At 44.6% G+C, this 14,448-nt stretch overlaps 1 protein-coding gene across 2 annotated transcripts in view; it reads right to left on the bottom strand.

Moving 5' to 3' along the window:
- LOC108719073 (tomoregulin-1-like) overlaps positions 1 to 14,448 on the bottom strand; it is a 385,317-nt gene that overhangs the window by 26,720 nt on the left and 344,149 nt on the right. For both annotated transcript variants that reach the window (XM_018267683.2, XM_041566231.1), the window contains one exon: positions 10,783 to 10,906. In XM_018267683.2, coding sequence (XP_018123172.2) covers positions 10,783 to 10,906 — 124 coding nt within the window. The remainder of the gene's footprint in view (positions 1 to 10,782; positions 10,907 to 14,448) is intronic.

A 14,448-nucleotide genomic window follows, 5' to 3' on the forward strand; every position in this document is an offset into this window, starting at 1 on the left:
CATAATATTACCGTCTCCAGAAAAAACACCGGAGTGACTTTTTTCAAGCAGCCATAATATATTTTACGTAATCCGTATCCACCGCTGTACGTAGTGTATACGTTGACCTTGTAGGCATTATTTTGCACACTGTTTTCTTCAACCCCGCCATCTAGCTGTGTGACCTTGTTCACATTCTGTCTAAATATCCATAATATTACCGTCTCCAGAAAAAACACCGGAGTGACTTTTTTCAAGCAGCCATAATATATTTTACGTAATCCGTATCCAACCGCTGTAGTAGTGTATACGTTGACCTTGTAGGCATTATTTGCACACTGTTTTCTTCAACCCGCCATCTAGCTGTGTGACCTTGTTCACATTCTGTCTAAATATCCATAATATTACCGTCTCCAGAAAAAACACCGGAGTGACTTTTTTCAAGCAGCCATAATATATTTTACGTAATCCGTATCCACCGCTGTAGTAGTGTATACGTTGACCTTGTAGGCATTATTTGCACACTGTTTTCTTCAACCCGCCATCTAGCTGTGTGACCTTGTTCACATTCTGTCTAAATATCCATAATATTACCGTCTCCAGAAAAAACACCGGAGTGACTTTTTTCAAGCAGCCATAATATATTTTACGTAATCCGTATCCACCGCTGTAGTAGTGTATACGTTGACCTTGTAGGCATTATTTGCACAGTGTTTTCTTCAACCCGCCATCTAGCTGTGTGACCTTGTTCACATTTTGTCTAAATATTGATAATATTATCGTCTCTAGAAAAACCACTTGAGTTACTTTTTTTCAAGCAGCATTCATATATTTTACGTAATCCGTATCCACCGCTGTAGTAGTGTATACGTTGACCTTGTAGGCATTATTTGCACACTGTTTTCTTCAACCCGCCATCTAGCTGTGTGACCTTGTTCACATTCTGTCTAAATATCCATAATATTACCGTCTCCAGAAAAAACACCGGAGTGACTTTTTTCAAGCAGCCATAATATATTTTACGTAATCCGTATCCCACCGCTGTAGTAGTGTATACGTTGACCTTGTAGGCATTATTTGCACACTGTTTTCTTCAACCCGCCATCTAGCTGTGTGACCTTGTTCACATTCTGTCTAAATATCCATAATATTACCGTCTCCAGAAAAAACACCGGAGTGACTTTTTTCAAGCAGCCATAATATATTTTACGTAATCCGTATCCACCGCTGTAGTAGTGTATACGTTGACCTTGTAGGCATTATTTGCACACTGTTTTCTTCAACCCGCCATCTAGCTGTGTGACCTTGTTCACATTCTGTCTAAATATCCATAATATTACCGTCTCCAGAAAAAACACCGGAGTGACTTTTTTCAAGCAGCCATAATATATTTTACGTAATCCGTATCCACCGCTGTAGTAGTGTATACGTTGACCTTGTAGGCATTATTTGCACACTGTTTTCTTCAACCCGCCATCTAGCTGTGTGACCTTGTTTCACATTTTGTCTAAATATTGATAATATCGTCTCTAGAAAAACCACTTGAGTTACTTTTTTCAAGCAGCATTCATATATTTTACGTAATCCGTAATCCACCGCTGTAGTAGTGTATACGTTGACCTTGTAGGCATTATTTGCACAGTGTTTTCTTCAACCCGCCATCTAGCTGTGTGACCTTGTTCACATTTTGTCTAAATATTGATAATATTATCGTCTCTAGAAAAACCACTTGAGTTACTTTTTTTCAAAGCAGCATTCATATATTTTACGTAATCCGTATCCACCGCTGTAGTAGTGTATACGTTGACCTTGTAGGCATTATTTGCACACTGTTTTCTTCAAACCCGCCATCTAGCTGTGTGACCTTGTTCACATTCTGTCTAAATATCCATAATATTACCGTCTCCAGAAAAAACACCGGAGTGACTTTTTTCAAGCAGCCATAATATATTTTTACGTAATCCGTATCCACCGCTGTAGTAGTGTATACGTTGACCTTGTAGGCATTATTTGCACACTGTTTTCTTCAACCCGCCATCTAGCTGTGTGTATTATCGTTTCCAGAAAAACCAACTGAGTTTTTGTTGTTGTTGTTGTTTTTTTAAAAATAATGCCAGGCAAAGGCAGGCCGCCACGCAGAGGCCGTGCTAGGGGCCGTGCTGCTATGCAATCCTGTGGCCCTAGCAAATTGCCCAGTTTTAAAAGCCAATGACCCTGAACTCCCAAAATGCTGAAGAGGTAGTTGACTGGCTTACACAGCACACCCCATCCTCTACCGTTTCTAACTTTACCACAACATCCTCCTCATCCTCCACTGCTATGGCCACCCCACGTAACACTTCCTCCACCACCGGTGCCCCTTCTTCACTGGGGTCAGAGGAGTTATTTTCCCATGAGTTTCTTGAACTGAGTAATGCGCAACCATTATTGCCAGAAGAAGATGAAGGAGATGAGGACCTTACACCAGATTTAATTCTGGCAGAGAACACGATAGAGATGGACATAATGAGTGATGAGGAGGAGGTCCCCGCTGCTGCTTCCTTCTGTGATGTGTCAGAAGAAATTGATGCATCTGAGGAGAATGATGATGAGGAGATTGATGTTTTGTGGGTGCCTAGTAGAAGAGAGCAAGAGGAGGGTAGTTCAGATGGAGAGACGGAGAGTCAGAGAGGCAGTAGGAGAATAAGACTTAGAAGAAGCAGGGAGGACAGCCCGCAGGGATCAGTAGGGCAACAACATGTATCGGCACCTGTGTTCAGCCGGCCAACGCACCCGCCATTGCCGCCAATGCCGCCAACTTCTACTGTTACCGCCAGATCGCACACTTCCAAAAAGTCAGCAGTGTGGGATTTTTTTAATGTGTGTGCCTCTGACAAAAGCATTGTAATTTGCAATGAGTGCAGTCAGAAACTGAGCCTTGGTAAGCCCAACAGCCACATAGGTACAACTTCTATGCGAAGGCACATGAGCGGCAAGCACAAAGCACTTTGGGAGCAACACCTCAAAGGCAACAGGCAAACTAAAAGCCACACTCCTTCTGGTCCAGCATCTTACTGCTCTACCTCTGCTCTCCTTGACCCGTCTGAACCACCCTCCACTCCGCCTTCCACCTTGACCACCTGTTCCCATTCCCAGTCATCTGCCACCAGCCAAGTTTCTGTGAAGGCCATGTTTGAGCGTAAGAAGCCAATGTCTGACTGTCACCCCCTTGCCCGGCGTCTGACAGCTGGCTTGTCTGCACTCTTAGCCCGCCAGCTTTTACCATACCAGCTGGTGGACTCTGAGGCCTTCCGCAAATTTGTAGCAATTGGGACACCGCAGTGGAAGGTACCCAGCCGCAATTTTTTTTCTAAAAAGGGAATACCACACCTGTACCAACATGTGCAGAGCCAAGTTACCGCATCTCTGTCACTTAGTGTTGGGCCAAAGGTCCATATGACTACTGACGCATGGTCCTCCAAGCATGGTCAGGGCAGGTATGTCACCTACACTGCCCACTGGGTGAACTTGGTAATGGCTGGGAAGCAGGGAATGGGTAGCTCAACAACAACAGTGGAGTTGGTGTCACCGCCACGGATTGCACGCGGTTCTGCCACCACCTCTACTCCTCCATCGCTCTCTACCTCGTCTTCTTCTTCTTCTTACTCTGCTGCTGGGTCCTCCTTCTCCTCCTCCACACCTGTGCACCCCCAGCTCCCCCTAGGCTATTCGACGTGCCAGGTACGCCGTTGTCACGCTGTCTTGGGGATGACGTGCCTGGAAAGCAAAAACCATACCGGATCTGTACTCCTGTCATCTCTGCAGTCACAGGCCGATCGGTGGCTGACCCCACACCAACTGCAGATCGGAAAAGTGGTGTGTGACAATGGAAGCAATCTGTTGGCAGCGTTGAGACTAGGCAATTTAACACATGTGCCCTGCATGGCACATGTGTTAAATTTAATAGTCCAACGTTTTGTCTCCAAGTACCCAGGATTCCAGGACGTTCTCACCCAGTCCAGAAAGGTGTCGGCCCATTTCAGACGTTCCTACACAGCCATGGCACGCCTTGCTGACATTCAGCAGCGCTACAACATGCCAGTCAGGCGTTTGATTTCTGACAGCCAGACTCGCTGGAATTCAACGCTCCTTATGTTGGAACGTCTGCTGCAACAACAAAGGGCCGTCAACGAGTACCTTTTTGAACTGGGTGGTAGGACTGGATCTGCACAGCTGGGGATTTTTTCCCCCCGTTACTGGGTGCTTATGCGCGATGCCTGCAGGCTCATGCGACCTTTTGAAGAGGTGACAAATATGGTCAGTCGCACCGAAGGCACCATCAGCGACCTAATACCCTTCGCTTTCTTCCTGGAGCGTGCCGTGCGACGAGTGACAGATGAGGCTGTAGACCAGCGTGACGAGGAGCTGGAAGCGCACGATTTCTGGTCGGAATCACCAGAACGAACCCAGGCACCTGCTGCAACGCAGGGAGAGGTGCCAGAAGTGGAGTCAGAGGAGGAAGGTGGCTTTGTGGAGGAGGAGGAGGAGGACCAACAGGAGCAGGCTTCCCAGGGGGCTAGTGGTGACCTTTTGGGGACCCCTGGTCTTGTACGTGGCTGGGGGGAGGAGACCGTGGATGATGCAGTCCTTGATAATGAGGAAGCGGAGATGGATAGCTCTGCATCCAACCTTGTGAGAATGGGGTCTTTCATGCTGTCATGCCTGTTGAAGGACCCCCGTATCAAGAGGCTTAAGGAGAAGGACCTGTACTGGGTCGCAACGCTACTAGACCCTCGGTACAAGCATAAAGTGTCAGAAATGTTACCAACATACCACAAGTCCGAAAAGATGCGGCATTTACAAACCAGCCTGCAAAACATGTTGTACAATGCTTTTAAGGGTGATGTCACTTCAGGAACTCATCAACATTCCAGGGGCAGAGGTGCCAGTAATCCTGCCACGAGCACACCTGCAAGGACAAAGCCCTTTGGCCAGTCTGTAACGTCAGACATGCAAATGTTTTTCTGTCCAAGGCAGCGCCACAACCCTTCTGGATCCACCCTCAAAGAACGCCTCGACCGGCAGGTAGCGGACTACCTGGCATTAACTGCAGATATCGACACTCTGAGGAGCGATGAACCCCTGGACTACTGGGTGTGCAGGCTTGATCTGTGGCCAGAGCTGTCACAATTTGCCATGAACCTCTTGTCTTGCCCAGCCTCAAGTGTGCTCTCAGAAAGGACCTTCAGTGCAGCAGGAGGGATTGTAACTGAGAAGAGAACTCGCCTAGGTCACAAAAGTGTCGATTACCTGACCTTTATTAAAATGAATGAGGGGTGGATCTCGGAGGGTTACTGCACGCCGGAAGACTTGTTCTGACTTCTATGCAGCTGTCCTTCTCTTCAAGCCTCATGACTCCACACACAGCTGTCCTTTAGCGTCCTCCTCCTCCCTCCGCCACCGTTACAAACTAGGGTGCAAACCCTACTGGTTTAATTTTTTCTGGCCTCTGTGCTTCAGTGGCTGCAACCAAAAAAACTGGGCAAACAATGTCTACAAGGTCAACGTATGGCAAAAAATGACTATTTTCAGCATTTATATGGCATATTTTTTCTGGCAACTGTGCTTCAGTGGCTGCGTCCAAAAAAATGCATATTTTCTGCATTTATATGGCATAATTTTTCTGGCCTCTGTGCTTCAGTGGCTGCAACCAAAAAAATGCATATTTTCAGCATTTATATGGCATAATCTTTCTGGCCTCTGTGCTTCAGTGGCTACAACCAAAAAAATTTATATTTTCAGCATTTATATGGCATAATTTTTCTGGCAACTGTGCTTCAGTGGCTGCGACCAAAAAAATGCATATTTTCAGCATTTATATGGCATAATTTTTCTGGCCTCTGTGCTTCAGTGGCTGCAACCAAAAAAATTTATATTTTCAGCATTTATATGGCATAATTTTTCTGGCCTCTGTGCTTCAGTGGCTGCGGCCAAAAAAACTGGGCAAACAATGCCTACAAGGTCAACGACGTTGACCTTGTAGGCATTGTTTGCCCAGTTTTTTTGGCCGCAGCCACTGAAGCACAGAGGCCAGAAAAAATATGCCATATAAATGCTGAAAATAGTCATTTTTTGCCATACGTTGACTCAACGTATATGGCAAAAAATGACTATTTTCAGCATTTATATGGCATATTTTTTCTGGCAACTGTGCTTCAGTGGCTGCGACCAAAAAAACTGGGCAAACAATGCCTACAAGGTCAACGTATGGCAAAAAATGACTATTTTCAGCATTTATATGGCATATTTTTTCTGGCAACTGTGCTTCAGTGGCTGCAACCAAAAAAACTGGGCAAACAATGTCTACAAGGTCAACGTATGGCGAAAAATGACTATTTTCAGCATTTATATGGCATATTTTTTCTGGCAACTGTGCTTCAGTGGCTGCAACCAAAAAAACTGGGCAAACAATGTCTACAAGGTCAACGTATGGCGAAAAATGACTATTTTCAGCATTTATATGGCATATTTTTTATGGCAACTGTGCTTCAGTGGCTGCGTCCAAAAAAACTGGGCAAACAATGCCTACAAGGTCAACGTATGGCAGTTGTTTAAAGAGAACAGTAGATTACTAGCCAGCAAAGCTACCTAAGCTAAAATGTCCCTCAAATCCCTGCAGACTTCTGTCCCTCCAATACAGAGCAGTATCAAGCAGATTACTAGCCAGCAAACTTACTATCATCTGTCCCTGAAATCACTAACAGCTCTCCCCCTACACTATCTCTTCCAAGCACACACAGGCAGATTTTTCAGATACATTTTTGCCCTTGATCCCCCTCTGGCATGCCACTGTCCAGGTCGTTGCACCCTTTAAACAACTTTAAAATCATTTTTCTGGCCAGAAATGTCTTTTCTAGATGTTAAAGTTCGCCTTCCCATTGAAGTCTATGGGGTTCGCGAACCGTTCGCGAACCGCTCGCATTTTTGCGCAAGTTCGCGAATATGTTCGCGAACTTTTTTTCCGACGTTCGCTACATCCCTATTCGCCTTATAGCAAAGTACGTTGCTTGTGCTTAAGTAAGCGATCCCACCCACTGCGCCCGTGCGGCGGACCACCGAAGACGCCGTTTTTCGTATTGACTTTGACAGGGAAAATTTTCAAATCGCTACCGCTCGTACAGTTTTGAAGCTACACTCCCCAAACTCAGGCCGCATATTGTTGGTGCCACCCCGAATAAAAATATGTATTTTGAGGGGGCACCCCAAAGTGGGCGGAGCTACCAACAGCCAATGAAATGTTAGCAATTTTCTAAACGCTACTCCTCGCAGAGTTTTGGGAGTACACTTATGAAACTTTGCACACTTGTTCGGCTCATACCCGAATAGGTTGCTTGTGCTCTGTTAAGCAAACCCTGTGGCGGCCTACCAAAGACCCCATTTTTTCCCATAGACTTTCATTGGGAAATGTGAAACTTTTGCCACTCGTACAGCATTAAAGTTACACTCACCAAACTTGGGTCACTTAGTCATGGGGTCAACCTGAAAAGTTCTGTCACATTTTGGGGACTCCAAAAAGTGGGCGGAGCAACAAACAGCCAATCAGATTTTCCCTATTGACTTCAATGAGAAAATGTCAAACACTGTCATTCCCACAGTGTTAAAGCCAGAGACCCCAAACTTGGCACCATGGGTCACTGGGGTTAAAATTTTGAAAAGTGGGCGGAGGCTACCACAGCCAATCAAATATTAGCCATTTGTTTCAATGGGAAAAGTTAAAACTGTCGCCGCTCTTAGATTGTTAATGGGAGGGTCCTCAAACTTGGCACAGTTGGTCACTGGAGGACTGGGATCAAAATCTGGAAAAGTGGGTGGAGCCAAAAACAACCAATCAGATTTCTTTGATGACTTCAATGGGAAAAAATAAAATTGCTGCCATTTGCACGTTATTGATGTCATGGACCTCGAATATCACAAATGTGATCACTGGGTGTTTGCATTTCAAAGTTAGGAAAAGTGGGTGGAGCCACCAACAACCAATCAAATGTCATTCATTGATTTTCAATAGAAAAACATAAAACTGCTGCCATTTTTCCATGTTAAATGTCATGATTCTGAAACCTTAAAGTGTTAGTCACTTGGTGACTCTGGTTCAGAATAAGGAAAAAAAGGGGGCGGGGCAACAACAACCAATCGGATTTCAGCCGTTGACCTTAATGAAAAACGCCAAATTGCTGCTATTATTACGGCATACATGCCAAGTGTCCCAAACTCAGCACAATTACTCACTGGGTGACTGTGGTCAAAATTTAGGAAAAGTGGGCGGAGCCAATAACAGCCAATCAGATTTTACCTATTGACTTCAATGTAAAAGTTTCAAATACTGCTATTCTCACAGTTTTAAAGCCAGAGGCCCCAAACTTGGTACAGACCATGACTGGGTGACTGGGGTTAAAATTCGGAAAACAGGGTGGAGCTTAAAACAGCCAATCAAATGTTACCTATTGCTAATCAATGTCAATATATAAGTTGCTGCTATTCTTTTACAGTTAATGGCAGGGACATCAAACTTGGCACAGTCGGTCACAGGGGGACTGGGATTCAAATTTTAAAAGTGGGTGGAGCCAAAAACAGCCAATCAGGTTTTTGGATTGATTTTAATGGTACAATTTGATCTGCTTCAATTTTCACCGTTTTAAACCAGATTCTACCAACTTTGTGTACTCTCTATGCACCAGGGGCGACTGGCCCCAACACCTCTTGCGTTTCAAAGCCAACATCTTGTGGTTTCTTCAGAAATGACACCATCTAGTTATTAATATTATTAGCGCCCCCCCCCCAGTTTCTAAACGCTACTCCTCCTACAGTTTTAGGGGTACAAGCGTCAAACTTTCCACACCTATTCGCCTTATAGCAAAGTACGTTGCTTGTGCTTTAGTAAGCGATCCCACCCACTGCGTCTGTGCGGCGGACCACCGAAGACGCCTTTTTTCGTATTGACTTTGACAGGGAAAATTTTCAAATTGCTGCCGCTCGTACAGTTTTGAAGCTACACTCCCCAAACTCGGACCGCATATTGTTGGTGCCACCCCGAATAAAAATATGTATTTTGGGGGGCACCCCAAAGTGGGCGGAGCTACCAACAGCCAATGAAATTTTAGCAATTTTCTAAACGCTTCTCCTCCCAGAGTTTTAGGAGTACAATTATGAAACTTTGCACACTTGTTCAGCTCATACCTGAATAGGTTGCTTGTGCTGTGTTAAGCAATCCCACCCTCCGTGGCCCTGTGGCGGCCCCCCAAAGACCCCATTTTTTCCCATAGACTTTTATTGGAAAATTTGAAACTTTTGCCACTCGTACAGCATTAAAGTTACACTCACCAAACTTGGGTCACTTAGTCATGGGGTCAACCTGAAAAGTTCTGTCACATTTTGGGGACTCCAAAAAGTGGGCGGAGCTACAAACAGCCAATCAGCTTTTCCCTATTGACTTCAATGAGAAAATGTCAAACACTGTCATTCCCACAGTGTTAAAGCCAGAGACCCAAAACTTGGCACCATGGGTCACTGGGGTTAAAATTTTGAAAAGTGGGTGGAGTCTACCACAGCCAATCAAATATTAGCCATTTGTTTCAATGGGAAAAGTTAAAACTGTCACCACTCTTAGATTGTTCATGGGAGGGTCCTTAAACTTGGCACAGTTGGTCACTGGAGGACCGGGATCAAAATCTGTGAAAGTGGGTGGAGCCAAAAACAACCAATCAGATTTCTTTGATGATTTAAATGGGAAAAATTAAAATTGCTGCCATTTGCACGTTATTGATGTCATGGACCTCGAATATCACAAATGTGCTCACTGGGTGTTTGCAGTTCAAAGTTAGGAAAAGTGGGTGGAGCCACCAACAACCAATCAAATGTCATTCATTGATTTTCAATAGAAAAACATAAAATTGCTGCCATTTCCACATGTTAAATGTCATGATTCTGAAACCTTAAAGTGTTAGTCACTTGGTGACTCTGGTTCAGAATTAGGAAAAAAGGGGGCGGGGCAACAACAGCCAATCCGATTTCTGCCATTAACCTTAATGAGAAACGCCAAATTGCTGCTATTATTACGGCGTACATGCCAAGTGTCCCAAACTCAGCACAATCACTCACTGGGTGACAATGGTCAAAATTTAGGAAAAGTGGGAGGAGCCAATAACAGCCAATCAGATTTTACCTATTGACTTCAATGTAAAAGTTTCAAATACTGTCATTCTCACAGTTTTAAAGCCAGAGGCCCCAAACTTGGTACAGACCATGACTGGGTGACTGGGGTGAAAATTTGGAAAACTGGGTGGAGCTTAAAACAGCCAATCAAATGTTACCTATTGCTGATCAATGTCAATATATAAGTTGCTGCCATTCTTTCACAGTTAATGGCAGGGACATCAAACTTGGCACAGTTGGTCACGGGGGAGTGGGATTCAAACTTTAAAAGTGGGTGGAGCCAAAAACAGCCAATCAGGTTTTTGGATTGATTTTAATGGTACAATTTTATCTGCTTCAATTTTCACAGTTTTAAACCAGATTCTACCAACTTTGTGTACTCTCTATGCACCAGGGGCGACTGGCCCCAACACCTCTTGCGTTTCAAAGCCAACATCTTGTGGTTTCTTCAGAAACTACACCATCTAGTTGTCATTGTTATGAAGCTGCTTTGAGTAAACATTTTAATTTATTTAACCTTTCTTACCTAGGTTTTTGTTTTTCTTGGCATATGTTTGACTATGCTGTACTGTATGTACGGTAACAAATAAATTCATTCTATATCAAATTACTTACCGACATGATGCTTTCTGAGTTGAATAGCTCAGCTCACATTTTCCATGAACACAATAGCCCCGGTAGTTCTCAGAGCATGGAATATAATTTCCCTCGAAATCTCCTTCTACCTGATCATTGGAATCTGTGGTCACAAAAGGAAAAAATATATATAAAAAAAAATATATAAAAATATATAAATATAATAATAGATTTATAAGGGAGAATATATTAAGCGTTGTGTAAAATCTAATTTTTGAGAATGTTTACCGCTGCTCGCAATATAAAATCATTTGCTGATGAATATTGCATTGCTCAGTATCTCTAAGCAAAGGTTAGATTATCGGTCCTCTCGGTGTGGCAGCCCGGCACATAGACTTGCAGGAGGATCAGCGTCGATTCTTGCCTGAGGCGGCTCCTGCAATACCGCCCCCCCCTCGCCGACTTACCTGTCGGGAGGGGAGGCAGGAACACTAATGCGAGAGAGCGCAATTGCGCTCTCTCGCATTAGTAAAGCCGAATTTCCGGTTTAAAAAACGGAAATTCGGCTCTTAAAGGTACCAGGAGCGGCTTTTTGCCGCCCCTGGAAACCTCTCCGGCGTTGCCGTCTGAGGCGAGCATCTCAGCTCGCCTCATTAGCGGCGCGCCCCTGAGGAGGATGGATATAACGGTCCGGTCCTTGTGGGAGGTGACACAGAGGGATGAGGGAAGCGGGACATGCGAGCAGTTTGGATAGCCATGTTTCTCTTTACCGATCCGCAGGGCCTGCCATTCACAAACACACCGCCCAGCTGGTTCACTTGTCCGTAGGCAGGCTCTGCAGAGAAACACGGCTCCCTTTACTGCTCCATACAGTGGGATTGCGCGTCTCCCCAGCAGCTCCCTCCCTGATGTCACCGTGTGTCCTAGCAGCCGGGAGCCGTCTCATGCAGTTGCAGTGTCATTTTACACAGAGAGGAAAACGAATACAACACAGAAGTTGCTAAGAGCTTCTTCCCCGCACTGAGGGAGAGGGAGCCCATCGAACATCGCCGTCCTACTGCTGATCCTGGGAGGGGGATGAAGAAGAGCTGGAAATGGAGATCTACACGCTGTCAGTGAATAGCCAGGAAGGAGAAATCGAGCGCCACAGGATGTGGATGGTTACTGGTCCTTTAATGTTAACATCTGCTCTGGAGTTTCATTAAATCTTTTATCGCAAAAAACACATTACAGTTGCGATATATTATGTATAGGCTTCTGAGCACCACAGGGTGCCAAAACATTCCACTTCCCCCTGTTCTGTGAAAGAATATATAACATTAACCTTTAAAAGAAACTTTTAGAATGTTATTGATAGCCTGAACATACATTAAGGAGCAGATTTATTAAGGGTCAAAGTGAAAATTTTAATTTCGAATTTAAGGATTCAAATATTCGGGTTTATTTTCGAGTTTTTAGAAACTCCCATGAACTCGAAATTTGACCCTTGATAAATATGCCCAATAGAATAGAATTTATTCTTCATGCTTTTAATATTTAATAGCTGCCCCTTCAACTCTGCATTTAAACCCCTTCCATGGCAAATACTGTCTCCTAAACAATGTTCTCTTTTAATGAAATCATTTCAGACTGTCACTCACACCAAAGTGTGATGTCATGAGTTCGTTTTGCATGACATTAATGTAGATAAGAAAAATTATACTTTATCCCTTGGAACATTATGACCTAGAATTTGATTTTCTGCTTTTAAAATTCATATTCAGAAGCAGAATACTAAGTTGAAAGTTTAAGCATTAATATTTAGTTAAATGAACCATATTCTGAGAAATTTAACCTATTTAACATTTAACATTATTCTAATTTTTTAAAAAGGTTTAATACTGTTTGTTCTTGCCACAGGAGGTTTAGAGTTTTTGCTTCAAAATGTAGTGCTTTGGTTTACTCTCCCAATAGCTAAGATTTTATATCTCACTCACTCATTGTTTTTTCAGGCTTACTCCAGACAGCAGTTACTGAGTCATTCAAATAAAGAGTAATTGATCCTGCTTTTTCTTGTGGGAAAATTACTTTGACCCTTGAGTTAATATCTATTAAAATGGTTAAAATGTAACTGTGAGCATAAAATTCCCTTTTTTGCTATTATTCAGGAGCAGTGACCAGCTCTATTTTGTAGCTCATATCATGCCCGATTACAGGTGATCCCAGTGGTGGTCAATAAAAAGGGCAACCATTTGGGAGGTTTAACCCTTTACCCGCCAAGCACGTACGCTGTGCTGGCGGGTCAAGCCTTTAACCGCCAGCAACGTACCATGTACGTTTTCGCCGGCGGTTAGAATTTCTCTTCAGCTGCGGCTTTCCCTTGCATCGGAAAGCCGCAGCTCAGTTGCCAGCCCCCTTTGGCAATGAGCAGGGGGGCTGGATGGATGCCACATGTTGTCGATGACCCCCACGCAGACCCCAAAGCAGCAGGTACTGCTTACCACGTTTGGGATCATCGGCGATGCTGGTACTGTTTAGCTGCGGCTTTCTTCCATTATGGAAAGCCGCAGCTCAGTTGGCAGCCCCCCTAGACAACAAGCAGTGGCCTCAAATTTGTGCCCTACGGACCCGATGACCCCTACGCCGACCCCAAAAGCAGAATGTACTGCTAAATACGTGGGGGTCATCGGTGAGGCAGCTACTGGTTAGCTGCGGCTTTCTTCCATTATGGAAAGCCGCAGCTCAGTAGGCAGCCCCCTAGGCAACGAGCAGTGGCCTGGAATTTTGCTACATGGAGCCGATGACCCCCACACCGACCTCAGCGCAGCAGTTACTGCTGACCACGTGGGGGTCATCGGTGAGGCTGCTACAGTTCAGCTGCGGCTTTCTTCCGGTTTGGGAAGCCGCAGCTCAGTAGGCAGCCCCCCTAGGCATCAAGCAGCGGGCTGGTATTTTTCCCGATGACCCCCACACCGACCCCCAAACCCACTAGGTACCTCTGATGACGTGGGGGTCATCAGCGACGTTGCTCTACCTCTACTGCACTTTCTTCCGGGTAGGAAAGCCGCAGATCAGCAGCCACGCCCCCTTAGGCAACGAGCAGTGTTCTACAATATTCTATGTGACCCCCAGGGCGACCCCAGATGCAGCAGCAACGTCTTCAGGACGTTCCTGCTGTTGGGGTATATAAGAACACTCCCCAGCTCCTCCTCCACTTCTTTGCTGGTCCTGGATGCCATTTGGAGCCCTCCTGTGGCCTGCTACGGTCCTCGTGTGATCCTTGCCTGTGAGATCTTCTGCACCTGCCCCAGGTAACACATTTTCACACTCACACACTACACACTTACAAACCTTTATCTAATTTGTCTTTCTTATTTTAGTTTTCCCTTTTTTTCACTTACTTTGACTTACTTTCACTTACTTTTGCGCACACACACACACATTTGTATTGCTGTTTATTATATTTTATTGCTTGTTTTACGCAGTGTGATTATATTTTTGTATTTTTCTTTTATTGGCTTATATTTCATTTGCAGTGATTTTTATTGCTTTTTTTCTCATTTGTGTTGCTGCCAATTACTTTTGTTTTTATTGGTTTTCAGTGATTTGTTGCATTTCAGTGTTGCTTTGCTGTTGATGTATTGTTCTAGCTTGTTTTTGCTGGTACTTTGTATTTTGAGTTTTGTGTTCAGTGCCGGGCCAAGGAATTTTGGAACCCTAGGCATG

Source organism: Xenopus laevis, chromosome 6L (genome assembly GCF_017654675.1).
Source record: "Xenopus laevis strain J_2021 chromosome 6L, Xenopus_laevis_v10.1, whole genome shotgun sequence".
Taxonomy (NCBI): domain Eukaryota; kingdom Metazoa; phylum Chordata; class Amphibia; order Anura; family Pipidae; genus Xenopus; species Xenopus laevis.